This window comes from Danio rerio, chromosome 5 (genome assembly GCF_052040795.2).
Source record: "Danio rerio strain M-AB ecotype USA chromosome 5, GRCz13ab, whole genome shotgun sequence".
NCBI lineage: Eukaryota > Metazoa > Chordata > Actinopteri > Cypriniformes > Danionidae > Danio > Danio rerio.
Window position 1 is genome coordinate 35,587,806 of NC_141025.1, and position 23,619 is coordinate 35,611,424.

The window sequence follows — 23,619 nt, forward strand, 5'->3', positions numbered from 1 at the left end:
TTACAGTATGTCTGTTAATATTTTTCCTCTGGAGAAAGTCTTAGTTTTATTTTGGCTATAGAACGATTTTAAGGTCAATATTTTTTGGCCCTTTAAGCTAAAATTTATATGAAGGTTTTTACACATGCTTTTACTCAGGACTGCCCGATGGCCCGGGGTCAACGTTAGAGATGCTCGGGACAGTAAACAGGATCGTTACTAGCATCAGTTTAGCAAAGCACCCACCTTTTTTAAATCAATAAAGAACCTGCACATTTTTCATACTGCTCTTTTTGTTTCCATAACACTACAAATTTATTAATACGTTAAATTACATTTATTAACATTTTTAAATAGGCTATTTCAATTCTAAATTTACAGATGTTATTTTATGTACAGATGTTATTAGCCCTTGTTTATTTTTTTCCCAATTTCTTTTTAGCAGAGATTTTCAACACATTTCTCAGCATAATACACATTTCTAATAACTGATATTTTATCTTTGCTATGATGACAGAAAATGATTTTTGACGATGTTTTTCAAGACACTTCTATACAGACAGGTTAATTAGGTTAACTAGGCATGTTAGGGTAATTAGGCAAGTTATTGTATAGTGATGGTTTGTTCTTTAGACTATCGAAAAATATATAACTTAAAAGGGCTAATAATATTGAATAAAAAAAACAAAAACGGGGCTTTCCTGTTCAGCTCGTACGGTCTGCATTCCCTCTCTTCACCGCGCGATGGCGCTTACAGCTGCATTCCTGGCGGCCAGTGAGCGCATCACAGGGAGACCTGCGCCTCTAAATAACAGCGTGAGATTCATTCCCTCTCTCTGTCTCTCTCCCGCATAACCGACGCAAGCGGCCAGCAGACGCCAGCGTCTCTCTTCTCTCCACCACCGCCTCTCGACCTTCCCAGCATGCCTTCCAACATGGACTTACAAGGTATGTTGTTGTTTCCAGTCTGTGTTTTGGGAATGATGCTTTAGCCACCGTTAAACGCGCGAAGGCTGTTTTTGTTCTGTTGGCGCGCTTGTTTGCCGTTAGCGGCCGACCGTCCTTATCTCATGCCTGCAAGTGCACCAGACAGCCTGGGTGAAGCCTCCAGACCGCTGAATAATTGCTCCCATGTCTCATTTTTCTAGGCGGAAAAGCCTTCGGGTTGCTCAAAGCTCAGCAGAGGGACAAGCTGGAGGAAATCAATAAGGTAAATGAGCGACCGCTGATGGATTATTATTGTCTCGATCTGGAGGCGAGTTTGTCACGTTGGTCTGTTCACTCTCGTGGTGCTGCTAGACGCATTGTCTGGAAATATGAGTGAGGTAAAAGGTGGTCTCTTTGGCTGATATATGTTATTTTGGACTGCAGCGCAATTGTTAAGCTCGATTTTACAGCAGCATGACCTAATTTAGTTAGACAGCTCGACCACATTAAGCCGCAGTTCATTTCACAATCCAGAGCAGGGCTGCGTCTCGGTCTCTATTGAGCTGTAGGATTTTCACCTTATATTGCTGATTCACGAGACTGGAGCGTTTAAAAATCGCTGTGTCGATTGGCAGCTTGGCTGAGTTTTTTGACCTGACCCTGAGTCATTCACAGCTGCTTTGTAAAGTCCCCATGAAGTCACACTTTTGTTTTTAGGTATCAAGTTAACGTTAGACTTAAAAGTAGCGTTCAGGTTAAAAACAAAAAGCTAAATTCCTATTTAGAATATGTAAGCATTCATAATTAGCATTTCTATCTATATGGACAAACATTTTTAGGACATTGCAGAGAACTTCAGCTTCTTATCTGATCGGTCACTATTTATTCATGTTACCGATGTAATAAAATGTGTATTTACAAGCACATTTATTGTGTATGGCCATACACCCAAAGCGCTTCACAATCATGAGGGGTGTCTCTCTACACCACCTCCAGTGTGCAGCATCCACTTGGAAGATGCGATGGCAGCCACAGGACAACGGCGCCAGCTAAGATATTTGTGGAGTGGAGAGACAGCAGCCCCTTTCACACAGTGATACCGATAAACATCCGGAAAATTTATGGATTGACTTTACCAGTAAATTCAAAAAAAGTGCTGTTCACACAGGCGAGGAAGTTACAGGATTTTCCCAGAAAAGAGCATTTACACATCTATTCCAAAATACCGGAAAATTCTGACATCAACCAGAAATGAGCTCTAATCGGCTGTGCTTGTATTCGTAAACATTTAATTACATTACAAACTCTGTGGATGGATGAGTATTGTGAACAACATCAATGAAAACATAACATGAAACGCTTTCGTTTGTCGAGATGTTCATAATATATGTGTGTGTGCTGTCTGACTAACATCTAGCAGCTAAATGTGTCTGGAAATATATTCACAGCCTTTTATTTTCATTAACCGCGCGGTTATGAGAATACGTCTGAGTGTTCTGATTGGCTAAAGTATACCTCTCACGTCAGAGCACGTTCACGCCCAGAACGCACTTTCCGGCAATCTTCCTTCTGTGTTCACACAGCGCAGCATAACGGCAAAATAGCCAGAATGAATTTACCGGTATTTTCAAAAAGGGATTGTTCACACATACAGGCCTTTCCTGTTAATTGCCGGTAATTTTTCTGGAAAGGTCTGCATGTGTGAAAGGGGCTAAAGATAGAGCCAATTTAGTGAATGGGGATGATTGGGTGGCCATGATGGTTGAGGACCAATGGAGGGAAATTAGGCCAGGACACCAAGGTTACACCCCTACTCTTTACAAGAAGTGCCATTACATTTTGAATGACCACAGAGCATCAGGACCTCAGTTTAACGACTCATCTGAAAGACCAACCAAATGTTCACCTAGGCCCTTGCAAATATAAGAAGGTAATAAAGAGCAGGCATAATGTTTATCTGAACTCATTCAAATGTATTAGTTGTAACAATGAGAGGGTGGAACCCCAAAACTCCTCTGCCCTCAGTTGAAATGACATCATATGAAACACAAGGCATGTTCAATTGCTGAAGGTTTCACTGAAACACAATCCATCAGCCATTGCTTGGACAAACAGATAGCCCCACCCAACACTGACTCAGTCAGCACCATTGGTTAGTAGGCCCTAGTTGGGTGGGGCTAGTAAACCTAAAAGATAGTTTCTTTTTGTCGATTTACACCAGGGGTCACTAACCTTGTTGCTGGAGGGCTGATGTCCTGTAGTTTCTCCATTTAAACACCTTTGAACCAGCTTATCAAGCTCTTACTTGAAACTTCCAGGAAGGTGTGCTGAGTAAAGTTGAAGCTAAACTCTGCAGGGACACCGGCCCTCCAGGACTGAGATTGATGACCATTGGTTTACAGTTTCCACGAGTATAAAGTTTCAAATTAGTACTGTGAATATATTAAAGGTGTCATGCATATTAATTTAATCCCTTTTAGTTGCTAATTTATTGGACATCTTGCTTGCAATACTACTTCATATGAATGAGATGGTGAGACCTTCCCGGACTTCTAAGGTTGTCTTTGAAAACAGATTTTTATGTGAAGCACTCGGGACTCATTTTTGCCAGGAAAAACAAACGGATGTGACGTTTACATGCACCCCAGAGAGTCTCTCTTTTGTTCTATGCCACATGAAACGAATGCTTATTTAGTGATGAAAATAATGCCAAAACAGCGGTTCTGTGCTGTATTTGTTAGTGGCCTGCAAAGAAAGGAGATTATTACGAACTTTCCAATTCAACGCTGCATATATTGAAATGGCGCTCTCAGCAGTATGGATGGGGATTGGATATTTAACATTTTATATTGCTGCAAAAGTAATATTTAATCAGATCAGAGCGCATAAAAAACTGTAGTGTATGAGTGTGAGCACAAGCTGTAAGTTACTTGCTACAGCTCACTTTGTCCACCATTGTGAAATGGGGGGCTGTTGACACAACACTGTTTTCGACTTAAAAACAGGAATCTTTTAAACCATTTTGCCCGTTTAAATTACAAGCCATTTGAATGGCCAATCATAGACATTTCTAAATGTGTGTGAACACTACGGCCAGTCAACCTATGACTTGCTCTCTTATTGGCTGTAGCTCATCGCTACATTTAACTTCACTTGGGGTTGATTCGGCAGACTAGTCCAGAATATTTAGGATCCTAGATATTGGGTTTTTGTCTGCAAGGTGTCGGCGAGCCTCTTTGGTGTGTCGTTCAGTAGTTCACACAAAGACTGCTGAGCGCAATCACCCACTGATTTTCTGTCGGTGAGCTTCTTAACTTGCAAATTGTACTTAAAATCCTGTAGTGTGAACTAGGCATAACGATCCATCACTAAAGTGTGGATTAACTGTGCATTAAAACCAAAAGCTGAGACATGAACATACGGCAAATTCTACATGCATAACAGTGCACTACTTACAAATCTTAAATATACTGCTTATTAATGTCTCATTCACACTACAAACGTCAATCAGTGACACGATCATTCATTTCAATGGCGAGCAAGCCACTTCTGGCAATCTTCGTTACATGAGCTACTTTGACCATTGGTCACCAGATGTGGGCGTGTCAAGCGACACGACAAAGTTGGGAATCCTACTTTATGCAAATGAAGAGCGACCTTTGTAAGCGACAGCCAATACAAGCATCAGTAGAGTTCACGTGATCCTTTCTCAGCTCCTGCAGAAGCCGGTTGTATTCTCCATACTGGAGACCTACACTGCAGATAAATAGCCACTAAGTCTATTTTCAGCGGCACGTAAACTCATGCTCTCAATGAATATCATTATAAACTTTACCCAAGCAACCTTCAAGGTTGTAAAATATTTAATATTAAAATATTAAATCCCACCCCTATCAGCTGATCAGATTCCTACGGATACTTGGCTAATCTCAAACGAGGGCCTTACTTGGGGTGCACTCACACTATGCTATTCAAACCATGCCCGTTTTCTCGGTTCGACTGACAAGTGTGAGTGCTCCGAATCAGGCTCAGGTGTGGTTCAGTTGGCTGGCCCTTGCCCGGTTGGAAGAGGTGTGCCAGAGTGTGGTTCAGTTGGGCTTTGGCAAGGTATGCTTGTAGTGTGAGTGCAAAGCTTGCCTGAGCCCAAAACTGAAGACACAACATCACTTTTTGGGGGCTGCTTCATATGGATTTATTAATCATTGTTGTCAATGAACGCTAACTGTTGTAGTTCATTAAAGTTACAAACCCCTCGCTGCATGTCAGCTGCACCTTCAACAAACCTCCTAATACCTGCAGCACAAGGGCTTTATGATAATTTATGAGCATCGAAAGTTGTGGATCTGTTCAGCAAAATATTTGACCGTGTTGCTGTATCCCGAATGACTAAAATAATATAATCAAAGCAGTCGCCACTGCACAGAGACTGTTAAACTCAACAGTCGCATCATAATTTATGCAAGCGTGCTTCGATTTGGAAGACAAGCGGCAGTATGAGTGCAGGCCCTCATTGTCACTTACTCTGTTCTGGGGATTTATGTGCTACTCTCCTATTCTTAAAATAGTCGAGATAGACCTGAAACTGCTGCTATTTCTTTGTCAAGGCTTTTCAAGGAGCTCTTGAGATGGACAGGGGAATTTGAAACAGTCATACCACCAAATGCAATTTGAAACATTTTAATAAATTTAAAGGTAAGCTGAAGCTTGTTTGTTTTGAGGACCTGATTGCAGGGTTTTTAGCCGTTTGTATAAACGTGAATCATATTGGAAACATTGTCATTCACAGACAAGGGCTACATCATTGTTGTAAATGTAGCCTAAAATTGAAGGTTTCTGAATTCTACATATAGCTCTCTTCAGCAGAAACGCTTTAACAAAGCAAAGAAAAATACATCCTTAACCTTTTGAGTAATCTTGGTGTTTCAAGCAAAATCTGACCTTTCACCAAAATCCCCAGAGGCTTATTTTTTGACCCGTGTTATTCTAAAGCTAATGTTTAAGATCAGCTTTCTTTGAAGTGATAAGAAGCAGTGTGTCTCCCCGCAGCCGGCTGTCTCTGTGCTCTCAGACGGGAAACAGGTGTCTGTGATTCGGCATGAATGGGTCCATTATGTGGGAGAAAGATGGAGGAGTGGGCAGCAGTGGCATTTGAGCGGCTGTTCTCTCCCCCGTCTCATGTGGACTGTGGCTGGCAGGAGGGACAGCTTTATCTGGTCACATGAACACTTAGAAATAATGGGGAAATCGGGTCATGTAGTGACATCTGGTGCGTTTACCTGCACATAGTTTAGAGATTGATCTCAGGAAGCTGTTACATTTCACAAAATAGAAAATGTGTACTTGATGAATTTGAAGTCAGTTTTTACACCATTTAAGTGGAGATATTTTAATCGAAATGGTAAAACTTGATCTGAAACCTCAGACAGAGAATGAACTTTTTAATTTTAATCCACTAAATCCTTGCCCTTTACTTATTTGCTGAGGCCCCATTCACACAGAGATCCATTTTGCTGTATACACAATTTTTGTATCGTATTTGTAGGTGTTTTGTTCAGACAAATCCAGTGTTTTGGGGGAGTTTTGAGTGTCCCAGAGTGTTTTCATGTGAACACCTGATCTGCAAATTTTGTGAAACTGTCATTATTTCATGTCTTGACCCTAGTCAGGCACTGCTACATCATGTAACCTTACACAAAAATGGTAATTGTGGACTACATGCTTGTTTGTGCTACTGAGCTTAACAGCTTTTACAGAAGTATTCACCATGTTTATCTTGTCTTGTGTTAGTTTAAATACAGTTCACAGGTTTTATTTCCGTATTCTACATCACTTTTGTTGGTTTCAGTGGTTTTGTATTTACGCTGATATTTTTTGAGACTAGGCAAAAAAAAAAAGATCTGATAGTGAAAGCTCATTGTGTGAATGTAGCCTCAAGGTCACACTGTGACTTGTGTGTAGGAATTTATGGTACTGACTGCAAATTTTACAAGATAAATAAAATGGTTGTCTTATGTCTACTTAATACTTGGACTCTGAGCTGAGCAGATGTTTTTAGTTTAAAATTGTAGCATCTGTTGTTTGAAACTTAATTGGTTCATTATTTCTATCCGCTTGTTAAGTGTGATGTCATGCGAAGCAGCTTCAAGCTCCAATCACTCTATCAAACTGTATAGAGAGACTCATCAAATGGTAATAATAAATGTTTAAAAAGCGATGTAAGGCTTTCAAAAATCTGATGGTGAGTAATTTAATTGTTCCTTTTTTATAACTAGGCATGGGCTGGTATAAGATTCTGAGGGTATGATAACCTTGGAAGAAAATGTCAGGTATCACGGTATTGTGATTACTACTCTAAAATATAATTAAATTTATAAGTAAAAAAACAAAACTTTTTTTTCCCCTTTGAAAACAATATATTTTATTTTTTGAAAGATTTATAATATTTTGGAACAGTAAATGTCAGGCTAAATAATTCAAATCAATCAATCGGCTGTCTTTATTAGTTTCAAAAACACTGATTTCTTTACCATTTAAAGCTGCATCTTTTTATCTTTTTTTATGCTGAAGATAATATTGTCCTATAAAAAATGTAAATAAAAAATTTTACACATACCCTAGCCATGGTAAAGCAGAACATTTTGGCTGTTTTAAAACCTTGCGGTATACCTTGAAAAGGATTATAGTCCCATGCCTAATTATAACAAAAATCAAGTTAAATGTACTTAAATAGACTTTTTCTTCCAATACAATAAGCATCTTTGTCTTTATACTTTCATGTCCGATATATAGAACCACAAAACATTGGAAAAAGTGTCAGTCAGATGTGTTGTTGCCTTATTTAAATAAGAGCACTTAGTGGTGATTGAAGAAATAATGCAGACCAATGAAAAGCAACCCTTGGTGCTTATCAGTTGAAGCAAACCCTCAGTACTGCTAACCGATGTGAAGGAATGTTGATGTGTAGTGAGGTTCAGCGGTTTGAGGTTCTGTAGAATTGGCAGTCGTGCTCTTGATCTCAGCATGACTCACATTCACACAGCATACTATTCATCATACTTTATCATCAATTTTTGGTTTACTCTCATGACTTAATCACAGTTTGCCATGCTACGTGTTTTCTTACTCCCTCTCTCTGTGTGTGAGGGTTAAAGAGAAAAACGCAGAGGCAAGCTAGCGTCATGATGAGTCACTCTTAACTGAGTGTTCAAGGTTATTTCATTCTCCTCAGTCTCATATGTGTGTATATATATATATATATATATATATATATATATATATATATAGATAGATCCACGCAAACATGCTTTTTGCCTCTATCACACATTCTTTCACTGCATCAGCAGCATCTCATACCAGCCGAAATTAAAATCCACTGACCAAACACACCCACCCACTATACTTTTTTTTTCATACAGACTCTTAATGCTTTACTGATGGTGTCATTTCGTATGTGGATCTTTGATTTGGGAGTTACAGTCAATGTTTTGCAATTTCATTGGTCATTTAAGATGTTACATTTTTTTAAAAATCCTTTCTTTTTAGTTTTTTTAATTAAATAATGGGAAAACTTTTGAATCTCTTTTGTGGATTTTTAATGTCTTGTGGATGTCATTAGCTAACAGACTGATTTATGAAACATGCGTATCCTCTAACAAGCATAAATTGATTTGTTTGCATAGTTTTACAGTAAAATTAGTAATTTACCCAGAAATACAGCTCCGCAATCAGTTATTCACCCTGGTGTAGTTCCAATGCCATATCATCTTTCTTTTTGGACTACACAAATTTTTAAAAATGTTCTACTTTCACTCATTCTATAATACAAAAAGATCAATGGATATTTCTAAGATTCTCACAACATTAGTATTTCCAAAGAGTACTACACAGGGATATTATACTGAGAATACATTGGATGTTTTTTTTATATCTTTCTAGGAAGAAGTTTTTATTTTTCATATTGAAGTAAAAAGTATTTAATTTTTTTTTATATTGTCTGTTGTTTATGTATAAATAATCATGCAATTATTATGCAATGTTTTATTATTTTTATTATTATTATTATTATTGTTATCTGTATTAACCGTGACATGAAAGCTATGAGTTGCTGATGTGGCAATAAACAAACACAAATTTGTTGTATTATTTTTAGTGAGTCAGTATCCATTGTTGCTCTAATAGTCTCATGAGCATTTAATAGTAATGGTCAAGGTCAGAACTTTCATTCAATTTATACTCTGATTTTTGTCTTCTCTTTGAATACACACAAGCTTAGGTTGTTATACGGACTGAAAAGTAAAACAATCAAACACAATTATTTGGGAAAAAATGTAAGAAGTAAATTGTTGTTGATCTGTTTTCATTGGAGCCACAGACTCTTTACTGTACATGACAATATGTAGCTGTTTTGTTGTATTAGTGCGGGGGTGCCCAAACATTTTCTTTTGTTAAGGGTCAAAAACCAAACTTGATTGAGGCTAGTGGGCCAAAGGTACATATAGTTAATATAGTTGCCATGAGTAATTTTGCTAATTTATTTAATAATATTCAAAAATAACTAGAAAACACTGCTTTATATCAACTAATACAGTATTTTTACATTTTATAATGAACACATTAAAGTAAAAACAAAAACAATCTAATTTATAACAGAATGGGGTTACACTTGTTTTTGCCTTTATTTGCTCACCAGTGTGTTTTCTGTAGTCCTCTATCCATCGATAGAGATTTACATTTTTGAAAAATCAGATTCATTTACAACATTTGATTTGAAACATGCTTTTTTTGATAACTCTGCAATAAAACAACACAAAAAAGGTTATAGAAAATTATAAATGACAATCTTTTTTAAAGGCATTTAATGAGACATCGTTCTCATTCTTCTCAAATGGTATGGTGGGCCAAATCAAAGATTACAATGGGCATCTTTGGCCCACGGGCCCTACTTTGGGCATCTCTGTATTAGGGCAGCCTGGTTTTTAGGTGTTTTTGCATCAAAAAAGTCTAGAATATTGCACCATGGAGAATCAGCACTTCAAAATGCTTTACACAGGCCTGTGGATCATGAACACATGCTCAATCTCTGGGTTTCTGCTATGTGTAAGAAAAATCAAACAGAGCAATATCAATCATCCACCCATTTTCTTCTAGTTCATGATCATGATTTCCTTCTCTGATTGCAGGAGTTCATGGAAGATCAGAAGTACAGAGACGAGGAGGACTTGCCTGAAAAGCTGGATTCTTTTAAAAGTAAGATTTGCATTCTAAAGTATAGTTGAAATATTTAAAACTGACAAACAGTCCAGTGTTTATATGTGCACGTGTTTGTGGCGTGAATGCTAAGAGAGCTTGTGTGGGTGTTTGCGCATATGTGATTGACTTGCTTTCTCCATATGGTCTTGCAGGAATGTGCTGGTCTTGCCCCCTTGTTGTTGTTTTAGCACTAAGGGTTTTGGACATGTGCTTCTTGTGGGAGAGGGAAATAACGGTTTGTGTGTGTGTGGGAAAGGACAACTGGAATGTAAACTAACAGTTTTCTGAGCTTTTTGGTTAAAGCTTAAGTGTGGTTTTGCTTTTCTCTCTGAAAATCTTTGTGTAGGCTTCAGCCACCTGAATTCTGAAGTCATCTTATCTTATCTAACGTAAAATGGTATATTTATATGCATTTACTTGTATTATGACTCTACAACTATTATTAAACCAAAGAAACCCCATTAATGTCTTAGGAATACGTTAAATTTGGCAGAGGAAAAATGGTTACTGACAATATTATTTGGTTAACAGGGCAAACTGCAGCGCATGAGCAAATATGGGTTTTATTGTGCAATAGAAAGGCAAAACTTAACAATTCACCTCACTCACGATTCATTATGGTGATGATTTTGCTAAATAATACATTTTACGTCATAACTAAATAGCTATTTTTAAAAATTACACAAAGTAATAATACAAACTAAAGAAGACTCATTAATATAAACTGTGTCTGTGCTGGGATTTTACATATTTTAAAAGAAGAAATATCAGCATATTTCTTTTTTTCTGACATTTTTGTACGTTTACAATGTCCCCTGCTGAAAAAAGCTTTCAATGGGGACTGAGATGGGTGGTGTGGGGAGGAAAGCCTTTCCTAAATCAGAGAAAGTAGTGTGTACAGAGGAGGTCAACAGGCCCATAGGATTATAAATTACTTATTATATAATAGGATAGAGACTAGGCATAACTGGTTTCAAGGTTTACAGCGGTTTGGAAAAGTCAAGGTTTTAAAACTGCCAAAATTGTCTGTTATACTGTTCCTACAGTATATTAAAGTTTTTATGTGTTTTATAATATTTTTTTGAGGGCAACCATATCTCCACATCAAACACTGTTAGTCAGGCCATAATTCAGCAAACATCTGAAAAAACAAATTGCTTTTAAACAAGTATGCTATAGAGCTGATTGCTGAGCAGTGCACAGGCTTTACTTTAAATGGACACAAAAGAAAGATATCTAAAGATGTAAAGAAATCTGTGTTTTTGAAACTAATGAAGACAGCAGAAGTCAATAATTCATTTGAATTATTTAGCCTGACATGTTTAATATGTCCAAAAATATATATTTTTTTTAATAAAATAAAATGTATAGTGTTTAATGGGGAAATAACTTGTTTTTTTAACCCTACATTTAAAAATAGAACATGTTTTAGGACAGTAATCACAAGACCGTCATATCGGGAAACCGTGATATTTTTATCTAAGGTTATCATATCATCAGAATCTTACACTGGCCCATGCCTAATAGGAACAGTAGTTAAACATGATTATGAAGGTAAATAATTAATATTACTTGTATAATTAATTAGTATTAATATCAGTGGGATACTTTCGAAGAGAATCTTTAACATTTTAAAAATTTAATAATAATAATAAGCAAATTATTAAAATATGCATAAACTAATAAAAAAATAAGAGAGATGGTAAAAATAATCTAATACCTGGTTCTGTAACAGAACAACTTTCTCTTTCGGTCTGATAAACATCTTCACATTTTTGCTATAAAAACACTGATGCACCGCATGATCATCATGGCACTCGTCGGAACAAGCGAAGCTGCAAATCATCTGGTTTGCGTGATTTGACTTTTTTTTGCATATAGACATCTGTGACGGTAGTTTTTCAGTGTGCTGCATCATATACATTGTTCTGTTAGTGTAAGTAAACGTCTTTTTGCAGTATTTGCACAGACTTTGTTTTGTCTGGCGCACTTCACCGCTATGATTTTACTCTGCCACCACACCTCTTGCTTGCCGCTGATGTGCAGTTAAAGCAAGATTGCGCCTGTAAACAGCATTTTCAACATTTCTACTAATTTGAATTAGTTATGACGTATTTTATTCTACTTTCCACCAGGTCACAGTGAATCGCTACATCCCTATTTGTAGTAAAAATAGATTTTTGTACTGTATTTATATAGACAAAGTTATTAATTTCACTTGTTATGAGACAAAACACCTGCTTCTCATTATTGGAGGGAAGATTTAATATCAGTGTATATTTATCTGAAGTATCACAGATTTCTCCTCGCATTCAACCACCTGTCCTATCCAAATATCCGCTTTTCACAGTCCAACCAAGTCTAGTCTGAAATGCAACAGATTACTGGCTTAAGACCCAAGTGCCTCCTATAACTCTGAATTATTTAATAGCAACTGTCCTCTGTGTATACATTTGGGTTTGTGGGTCATTACTGAGACTGAGTGATCTGGTTAAAGGGGTTAAGTGGCTCTGAATGTTACAATGATTTCTTGTTAAACAGAGTGAGAGAATGGAAGGAAGAAAGGAAAGGACAAGTCAGAACAAGGGACAAGTGGAGCATGGAACCTTCAAGATTGCTCTTGACACTGTTGAAATAAAGGGACACCCTCACAAGTTGCATACAGTCTAAGCACTTGCTGCAGTGTTCAACCCACTAATGTCAGTAAACGTGTATGCGACTGCTCTGAAACCAGAAATGAAATGAGAGAGTAGTGAGTAAATGAATGCAGTTGGGAATAAGAGGGTACACCATCCAAAAACAGAAAATTGTTTAGAGATACAGTGACTCAGCCAGTGAAAATTGTGAGTTACGTTATGGCATCACTGCATTTTTATCTCTCGATTGCTCTGATTCACATGGACTCATTTAGCTCGGGGTGAACAGGCTGCGTTTGTGTTCTTAGGGGTCCATTGTAACCCTCTCCTTCCCATCAGCCTCCTCTCACGGTGACTCTGTTACACTTTCAATGCATCCTCTCCAACAGAAGCCTCATTGTGAGATTAGAAACAACACAGAATGGAGAGGGAGGAAATTCTCTGAATGCGGAATAATCCAGTAAAATCAAATAGGATCAGGATTCAAATCTGGCTCTAGCTGTCCTCATTTACAGATATAGCAAGCCATCTTTAAGAAACAAGCCTCATTTTTTTTTTTGTTTAAGAAAAAAAAAAGTGTTGAGAGATGAAGGGTTTTCCAGATGTCCTCTGGTTTTTTTCTCTCTCTAAATCGCAGCTGTCACATGCCTGACCTCTACATACTGCCACTGTCAGATGGTGCTGGTAGTTTGGTGTTAGTGTGTGATATTGGTTTGGTAAATTTCAATTGTGCTTGTTGGATTATTAAAATGTTGCTTTTTTTTTTACTTTAATCCACAGATAAATATGCAGAGTTTGACCTGAACGATCAAGGGGAAATCGGTAAGTGCATGTGTAGTTAAGACTGTGAGTGTTAATAGGGAAGTGCTCTTTTGTCATGCTCGCTGTGTAGGTGATACCATGCTTGACAGATGGGAAACATGAGAACTTACCTGTAACCAACTTAAGGGTCACTGTCATGTACTGTAGAGGGAGTAGGAGAGGCTCATGGCAGATGGGGATATATAAAAAGAATGATAATGACAATATTTTGATCGCCATAAAAATGCCTTGACTTAAATATATGACAGTTCCATATTAAGCTTTTATTTTAAATTTCTGGTTAAAGGTAACCTATAAAGAAAATCTGGGTATACCTAGGCATAGTCGAATTATAAGAGTTCTGTACATAGAAATGGCCAAACTGTGACGCTCGGACACCATTGTTTCCTCATTCTCATGTAAATTCTATAAATATAAAACCCTGGTGGAAAACAGGTTTATCAGAGAATCATACAGACTGTTGCATTGCTTGCAGGTCTATTCAATAGCATGCCCTCAACATTTCCTTGTATATTAGGTCATATTCTATGTCGTCAAGATCTACTGAGCAGCTGTGTCATCAGAAGATCAGCAGACAAAACACAGACTGTGATATATTACACATTGGATCATTAATATTCACGCCCCAGGTTGTGTTTTGAATAACCACAAAGTTTCCAGCTGAGATTCAAGGGATGATAATTTTCCTCCTTTTTTGTTTGTTGATATTAAACTTATTTTTGTACGTGGGGCTTTTGTCAGATTGTTTTCTATGCATTGCTAAGCAATGACTTAATCCATCTGTTCACATGCACATCATAATGTAAAATGTGGGATAAACAGATTATACATTTATTCAGCTATACCTCGAAGAGGCATAAGGCATGTTTAATTGTATCTTAAGCTATTGTGTTTGTAAAATTTGCTGTTTATGTTTCATCAAAAGCCTGTGTATCGAAGAACAATTTAACTTATTGAATCAATGCTGTATATGGCACCTTTAATCGAAAAAAAAAACTAAATTAAAATTCATCTACTTTAAGGCCACAAACGTGGCAAATTTCACAATATACACAATTTATTAAATTAACAAAAGATACATTAAAACAGACCTTCTGCATCTTCAGTATGGCATTGAATAAAAGTATAATCCGTGTATGCCGCATTTTGTTTTGTTTTTTTACCTGCGGCCTGCTTCACAGGACTGCTTTTAAACCTGCCCTGTTTCCAAAATAAGAGTCCCATATACATGACGTATACTTCAACTTTAATTAAAAATAAGGAAAAATTGTCAATTGTTGTGATCTGACTGGAAAACGCTGTGGTCAGTCAAACACTGCCTAGGGTATGCATCTTAATGATCCTATGTGGACTGTCAGAGTCAGTGTTTTGTTCAGATTGTCCTGTTTTTCACTGGAATTTTACACTTGTGTGTTTTGCATGTGCACAAGGAAACCATGGTGTTTGAGGCTTACAGTATATCATTTCCATGCACTAAAATCCTATTATTTGGCCATGCCTAGGTATATCCTTACAGATGTAATTACTTTTTTTTTTTTTTTTTTTTTTTTTTTTTTTTTTTTTTTAATAGTAGAACTGTTTGTGTTCGCTTAGACATTCCTCCATTGTAGAACACTACAGATGCTGATCAGTGATGTAGTTGCAATTTCATTTTTTTCATTTGGTCTCAAACACATGGCTAATGCCATGATTGCAAATAGCTCATCAAGATTAATATTTTATCCAGTCAGAAAATTAACACAGACAGGTAATTCATCCCCCTTAACAGAACTTAACAAAAGCATTGTACTCCCATAGCTTTTGCTTTCCTATTCTTTTTTTTTTTTTTTTTTTTTTTTTAGTACATTTTATATATTTAGCCTACATACACAAAATGATATTATCAAGACTAACTTTTAAATAAAAACCTGCCAAAGCTTGAAACACTTATTTATATATTTTATATACTTAATATATATATTTATTATTATTATTATTATTATTATATATATTTTTTTTTTCGTCTGGCAACAACATCAGATGTTGGAAGAAAGCAGTATGAGCTCTCATTCCTATTAGTAAATGCAAACATCTGATGTGTGTGCACTTAAGAGAATAATTCATGGATATTGTAAAAATGAGTGGTTTGTGATAGAATGTGAGAGATGCTTACTGTGGACACCAAAATGAGTATACAAGGAGGATAAAGTAATTCTTTGAAATCTTTCCACGAATGCAAATAATGTGGTTTACTGAACAGTGACCGTTCTGTGTAGCTCTACTCTCTCTGGTGTCAAATTTGGTGTTATCGTTTCAGCCCTGCAGGGTGTTCACATTCACACTACTTGAGGATATTATCGTGATATGTGGTGTGATATTATTTTGATGTTTGTAGCATTTACTAAAGTATAAATACATTTCTGCGTATTATGGGTGGACTAAATTATAGAATTAGTCCCGCTTGTTTAAAAAGACCTGAATCTGAAAGGAATTTTATTTTTTTTTTATTTTTTTAAACATGCACACAATTTATTTGTTTTTTTTTACTGGTTGGATTTTTACGAGACTCTTAACTATTTATGATTTGGAAAAATAAATATTACTTTGTAATCGGTGTCAATTAAGTTACGATATATGGTCTTTCACCTGATAAATGGTTAGGTTACCTGTGTAGATTTATCTAGCTCTTTAAAAATGCAAAAACTGTAAATACACATACTGTGCAAAAGGGTTGATGTCAAGTAATTAAAAATTGTGGACCAGTAAAGTGACTAGCTGGACAACTAGTCAGCCATCTCATCTTTGAGATCCATAATCAAGTTGTCTGTGTAATTGTGATGGTTTTCTTTGCAGACATGATGGGCTTGAAGCGAATGATGGAGAAGTTGGGTGTGCCAAAAACTCATCTGCAGATGAAGAAAATGATCTCTGAGGTGACAGGAGGCTGCAGCGACACCATCAACTACAGGGATTTTGTGAAAATGATGCTCGGCAAGCGATCAGCTGTTCTCAAACTGTAAGTGTGCGTGCGTGCGTGCGCATGTTTATCTGATTCTTCATGCATGTCCCTCCCATATTGTTTCTGATATCATCAAATGCCAATATGCAGAATTGTCAGGCTGTTTCCTGCTGGCGTGTGCTTTGAGTCCAGCTATTTTTAGATGTCTCTTCGTGTGCGTTTAATCTTGTCAGCGCATCCAGCGCAGGATCAGCATATCTGTGCCATTATCTCTCAGTAGGATCAGCTGTGGCACGTGATGATGATGATGATGTCATCATCATGAGACACTAGTGGTTTGATCAATACCAGACATTTGGCTTTGGCACATTTAAATACCAGTATAAATACAAAATCAATGAATAAGCTCTCTCCTGTGACTGATAAAATGAAGCTGGCACTATTAGCTAATTGATATTGTTTATTAAATGATGGCATTTAACTTCTGCTTGGAGCCTTTAAACTTAAAAAAAAAATACTATAAACATGGTTTTTCTAATGTTATTATTTTCTCTATGCATGTTATATGGCCAACTCACACTATGCTATCCGAACCGTGCACAGGCCCGTTTCCCAGATCTTTTCAGAAGTGTGAGTGTACTGAATCGGTCTCAGGCACGGTTAACTTGGCCGGCCCTGGCCCGGTTGGAAGAGGTGTGCCTGAGCGCGGTTCACTTGGGCTTTGGTGCGGTATGCTTGTGTATGAGTGCAAAACGCGCCAAAGCCCGAAACTGAAAGCGAGACGTGACTTTTAAGGGACTGTTTCGTTTGGATTTATTAATCATTTTTACTGTTCAATGAAAGCAAACTGCCGTAGTTTATTAAAGACGCAAACCCCTTACTGCATGACAGCTTTGCACCTTCAGCAAATCTTATTCCTGCAGCACGATGATTTTATGGTTGTTTGAGCGTCAACAGTGGCTGATCTGTTCTGCGAAATATTTGACTGCGTGTCACTGCATATCAAACGACTTAAAAAATATAACTAAAGCAATCTCCACTATGCTGAGCGGGAGCGCTTACTGAACAGTGTATCATCGATGACGTAATCATGCCCAGGCCCGAATGTAATGTGAGTGCGGGACGTCGGGTAAGACGGGAGGGCCAGGTTTAAGGCAACTGTACATGTGCGAGTATACCCATAGACACTCACAACTTATCGTATAGGTTTAGGGATATAGCTATGGCCTAATTATGGCTGCCACTGACACAAGTGTTAAAGGGGTGATAGAGAGTGTATTTTTAAGGCTTGGTTGTTTATGGGGTGCAAAGCAATGTGTGCTCATGCTTCATTTGTTAAAAATCACATGTATTTTTTCATATATCTTTAATTATGTACTGCTGCTCTGCTAACATGAAAAGGACTATGATATTTCCGAGTTTCTCCAAAGGCTCGCTCTTAAGAGACTCTGATGGGTCAGCTAACATAATGTGATATGATTCGCAGATCGCCTCCATGTCACCAGGAGCATGTCAGTCAGTGTTAACTGTTAACAGCATTAGTTTGAGCCTAAATCAGACAGAAAATGAAGAGGACACAGCTGAACCTCATGCCTGCTCTCTAAAATAAAATCTGACAATTGTCTTTCATATATATTCGGATTATAAGCATGTGTAAGTAATCTGAAACGTTCACATATCTTTTGCAAGTTCTTTATTTGAAATGTATAATGCAGGGAAAGCGGCTGCATAGAGAGACACTGCAGCGCTGCTGAAGATTGTGGGTGTTGCAGCAGTTTGATGGATAAATGGGAATTTATAGCTAAATTATTAACTGTGGCAAACAGTATTTCTTGTTGTTTACATTCTGTGTAAGTGTTACAATGTTTCATTAATGCTAAAAACTGTGCATGTAATTTTTTTAAATTTTGACTAATACAAATATAGTTTGTGGCTCACAATCCACAGCTTCTGCTATTATTGTTAGAGCTGCTCTTTCTTTGAGTAGTTCGATCCAGCACTGAACTGGAACTAACTGAACTAACTCTGTAAAAGCCAATGTCCCCCTTTGCATTGAACTTTGAGCATAATATACTGTATTCAGAGATGTTGTTTATGTTCACACATCTACATTACACATGAAGTAAAGTTAAAAATATGATATTGTAGTGGACCACACCTTTAATGTGGTCCAAGTTGTCATGGGTAAACCCCTCCCTAGTCTCAATGCTGCCCATTTAATCAAACCCTTCAACTTTTTTTTTTTCCTTTTACTTTTTTTCCTTTGTCAAAAACATGATTGTGTTAGTTGTCTGACCAAACTAGTGCCAAGTTTCATGATTCATCGAAACCACTTTAAGCCATTTTTATCTCAAAGCTTGAGTGGACACGCAGACTGGTGTTGTAAAGTCTTGCACACAAAATTCTGCTGTTTCAAAATTCACCTCTTACAAAATCACTGTAAACTTTGTAGTTGAACAAATTTTGAAGTTGTCATTTTAGATATTGACTCATTCTGTAATGGCACTGAAACAGAAAATGACTTTGATCATTTGTAAATTGTATGCTTTGCTAAATATAAGCACTGTGTCTAAATGTGCAGTTCTTGGCTGTCATAATGCAGATGGGGATTGATTAATTTTGGGCTGTGCTGGATGGATTTAATAACTGGAGCAGAATCATGGCACAAATACATAGAAATATATTTAGAAATATATTAATTTTATATTAATTTTAAACAGTGAAATTCTACGAGTTGTGAATAGGTGATTTGTGACTAGCAGCTAGTTGACTCCGCTTGTTAAGAGCTTATGAGCGATTTGTTAAGGTTTACCTGAAACCTAGTCACATGCTCTGAAGAGATCAGTCAGCAGTTCTTTACCATCATCCACCATTTTCTCTATCTCATATCTCTAAAACAGCAAGGTTTTGTCTGATAACAGCCTTTTCAATTCCACAAGCTTTTCCGAAGTCTTTTTACTTTCCTCTTCCAGTGTGTCTCTCTCTACTTGATTTGCTCTGTGGGGGGCTTGTATTGCTTGTATCCAGTGCTGGACTCTGAGTGGACATCATAATGGCTTTAGCCCTGTGTGTGTGTGTGGTGTTCTTAAATAGCTGTAGCTGGACATATAAAGGCTTATATTCTGAAGCTCAGGACTCTTGTTTATGGGTGACCTTTGTAATATACACTGTACGACTGTTTAAAAAACCTAAAAAAGAAAGAAAAAGAAAAACAACTGTGACTAATACAGCTTGTTTCTTGTTTGGCAACAGTTCCTTTTTCGATTAGAGGTGCGAAGTTTTACTTGCCATACAATGAAATGACTTGTTCTGAGGGCACCAATTTCAATTTATAACCATTCTCAGCACATCACTGTGCTGTTTTACTTCAATGATTTTATTATTAATAATAGTTGCAATAATTATTTGTCATATAAGCTTTAAAATAATTCAATTTTTAGATTTATTCAAGACATATTCTGAGAATAATTCTGTGCAGAATTGAGTTTACACACACACACACACACACTTTCTTATACATGTTTTTGCTGAAAAACATTAAATTAATTTGGTTTACTTCCAAAGGGCATAAAATGTTGCAATTATCAACCATTTCCTTTGAACAGGGGTCTCAAACTTAAGTTGGCAGGGGGCCATTTCAGTGACTGACAATTCATAGGAGGGTCATTTTTAACTTTCAATTACAAGAAAAAATGGAAACCTGACATAATTAATGCATCTTAGCACAACAGACATGTTTATATTTCAAGCTTTACCTGTCACCAGTGATGATGCAAATTAGCGTGTTTATCGTGTCACACATTTGCTGTTGAAGTGTATCTGTGGTTGTTGTTGTATGGCCGAGCATTAGACAAACTCCGAGTATATGCAGTCAGAACTCTAGCTTTTTGTTTCTTGTTGTACATATTAAAGAGGATACTACAAATAATAGGCATGATAATTATTATTCTGTCCCAACCAAATGTATTGTGCCAATAGCGTAAGAACAGCAGAAAGCCATTTGGGTAACTTACTGTAAGTGATTTTACTGGCAAGTGTTCTTCTCAATACCTTTCTTTTGTAAACAAAGAGGGGGAAAAGTATGTACACATTCACATTTGCTTTACCAAATTCAATTTAACTAGCAGTGGAATTTTACTAATGTACATAGTTTCTATGCAAATCTTAATAAACGTATGAGTAAAATCTACAAAATGAGACCATTTTAATTGAACAGTAGCAAAATTATCATGTTACACCACCAGCATAACATGTAAGCCGTAAAGCTTATGCGTTTGTACAACAAATCAAGTGGTACAAAGCTGATAATAATAAAATGTAAAAAAAAAAAAAAAAAAAGTGATCAAAGGTTTAGTAAAAAATAGAGCGCTTATGGACCTATTTTAATGTTTCAATGGCGGGCCAAAACTTGTTATACTTTTGACATCAGTTGTGGGCTGGAGGAAAGAAGAGGGTGGGCCGCAAATGTTAAAGCAGTTTGAGACCCCTGCCTTAGACGTAAAGCACTTTCATTTGATGTTTCAGTGTTAGACCATTGTATATAAGGATACTTTCTTTACAATAAGCCATAGAGAAAGTGTAGTATCAGCCTATACCGACACCTTTGTAGCGAAATATCGTAGATCCATTTGACGTTTGAAATGAAATGACCTTTAAATACTTTCATACTAACAACTGATTTTCTTTCTCTTGTACAGGGTTATGATGTTCGAAGACAAAGCTAACGGGTCCAGTTGTAAGCCTGATGGGCCTCCACCCAAACGTGACATCACCAGCCTACCATAGACCAGTGGAGATGAATATGGTCGACGTCCCTACATTCGCAAATCCCGTCCATTTAACATTAGGGACTAGGTTTCTATAGCCTTACCTAGAAACTTTTTTTGCCAAGATCCAGGGAAAATCTTAGTTCATAGATGGTCAAACTGAAGAAAAAAAAAAAGTGAAAGATGTTTATATATTTGCTGTGAAAAAGTCGAAGCGCAGAGTAGCTTTTTATAAGTAAACAAATGTATATATTTATATGAGAAGTGTTTTTGAATAGTGTTTGCAAGCACAAATCTTGTGAGTGAAGTACTAGTGAAGTTTAGTGTACTAAGTTTAAGGTGTATGGGATGACAATTAGCTTGCAAGAGATTTTATGAATTAAGTTTGAGAAGTAAGATTTTTCATCTTTCCCCAAAATGTGTGCTTAATTCATTCCAGTACATTAGTGTTTTCCGTATTCGCTTAAAGCGTGTTGCTAATTCTGCTCACTGTGTCTCGTAGTGTGACGTCGTAGATGTACATGAGGCTCTTTTAAAAAATTCAGTCAGTGCTCTGCTTTTCATTTAGGCTGTTCTGCTTTTGAATCCAAGATTTCTTTTGTATCGGTTCTGTACCGGAAGGTTCAAACCGAGAACGCTGGGATTTGAGTGAGTGAAGACAAAAAGGGAGAAGCGTTTGTTCCTCAAACTTTGTTCGTTCTGTCTGTACCTCTTTCACTCACTCTTCACTCTTATTTTCTTGTTGATCTGTTTGTGTGCTCAAATGATTATAAGCTGTAACATTACTGTACTGTATAAGCACATTAACAGTTAAGTACATGCGTACTGTGCAGATACGCTTTGAACCACACTTTTAGGACTTGCTTTTATAAATTTACCTGCTTAAATTAGGATGTCGCTGGTCTCAGCTTTTAGTTCTGCGGGAGGGCAGGTTTTAGTCGCTAGAGGCGATTCGTTTGAAGCCACTCTTTTCAAGTGCCTCACTCAGTTTAATGTAGCCCAGGTTTTGACTGAAGATTGAGTGAAGCATCTTTGAAATGGATTTTATGTTTGTGTGTGCGCGCGAATGTGTGCTAGAAGTTTTTATTCTGTCGAGTTGTCTTTTGAGACATTCCAAGAATGTCGTCATGTGGTGGAGTCCTTGGAAATGTTGTCATGTTTTAATCCAAGCGAACTTCAATGTTCAGCTCTGATGCAAATATTCCAGTAGTGCTTTTGTCCTCTGTTTTTTACTTTTTTTTCCCACTGGCCTCATCAGCTTTTCTTTCAATAACATGTGCTTTGTAAGGAAAACAATGTGATCTCATTTTTTATATACAGAAATAAGGACATGAGTCAAAAGTAGCAGGTGTGGCTTTCACTTCCATTTCATACTTTATCTGTAATGAAATTGACTTGTTTACTTTACATATTCTGTTTTATGAGTTTTATTTCTGTGCCTCTTTTCAAGTTTGTCTCTTTAATGTTTTTTTTTTCTTAAATCATGTACATGTGAGTTAATGGCTGCACTGTATTGCTGTTTATTAGACTTGCCCTTTTAAAGGGTTATTAAACATCATGAATAATTTTCAGCTTATTAGTTAGCAGAGGCATTTGTATTTTTTTTTCTGGAAACACCAAAGGAAGTAAATACCCTGCTGTTACACCTGAGCTATTAGTGGTGCTCCTTTCTTTGTGTGTGTGTGTGTGTGTGTGTGTGTGTGTGTGTGTGTGTGTGTGTGTGTGTGTGTGTGTGTGTGTGTGTGTGTGTGTGTGTGTGTGTGTGTGTGTGTGTGTGTGTGTGTGTGTGTGTGTGTGTGTGTGTGTGTGTGTGTGTGTGTGTGTGTGTGTGTGTGTGTGTGTGTGTGTGTGTGTGTGTATACAATTTTTTCACAGTGTAAAAATGAACATTCAGCCACCATGTTTATAAATCATTAAATTATTTTTTAAATGTTCCAAATTTGATGAATTTGTTCCAAATGATATTTAAATAGTGAGTGAAATACAAACTTCATATCTGTGTGACAGTTTTCCTATATTGTGCAAAAGATGACAGTCTTATTTCGAGAAATTCAGAAATGTCCTCTTTTTGAGGTTTGCTCTTTCATAAGGTTGGAGTCTGTGTTTGCTGCCATTCAAATGTGTGGGTCAAGAACTTTCTCAAGTTTAAGAAATGAATGATCTTATTCAGGAGGATGAAATGCGTATCTCAATGTTCAGCAACCATATTAGTGACACGAGCAGATGAAAAACCACAAACTCAGTCACATAAATAACTCGTGTCTTAACCTGTAGCCTGTTAAATTTATATGTGTGATCATTT

At 36.9% G+C, this 23,619-nt stretch overlaps 1 protein-coding gene across 1 annotated transcript; it reads left to right on the forward strand.

The window, feature by feature from the left end:
- Window positions 1-788: 788 nt before the first annotated feature.
- aif1l (allograft inflammatory factor 1 like) lies at window positions 789-22,967 on the forward strand. The gene is given in 6 exon segments (NM_198870.1): window positions 789-927; window positions 1,128-1,189; window positions 10,086-10,152; window positions 13,572-13,613; window positions 16,446-16,608; window positions 21,249-22,967. Coding segments are annotated over 6 exon segments (447 nt in total). The 5' UTR covers window positions 789-902; the 3' UTR covers window positions 21,337-22,967.
- The last annotated feature ends 652 nt before the right edge of the window (window positions 22,968-23,619 follow it).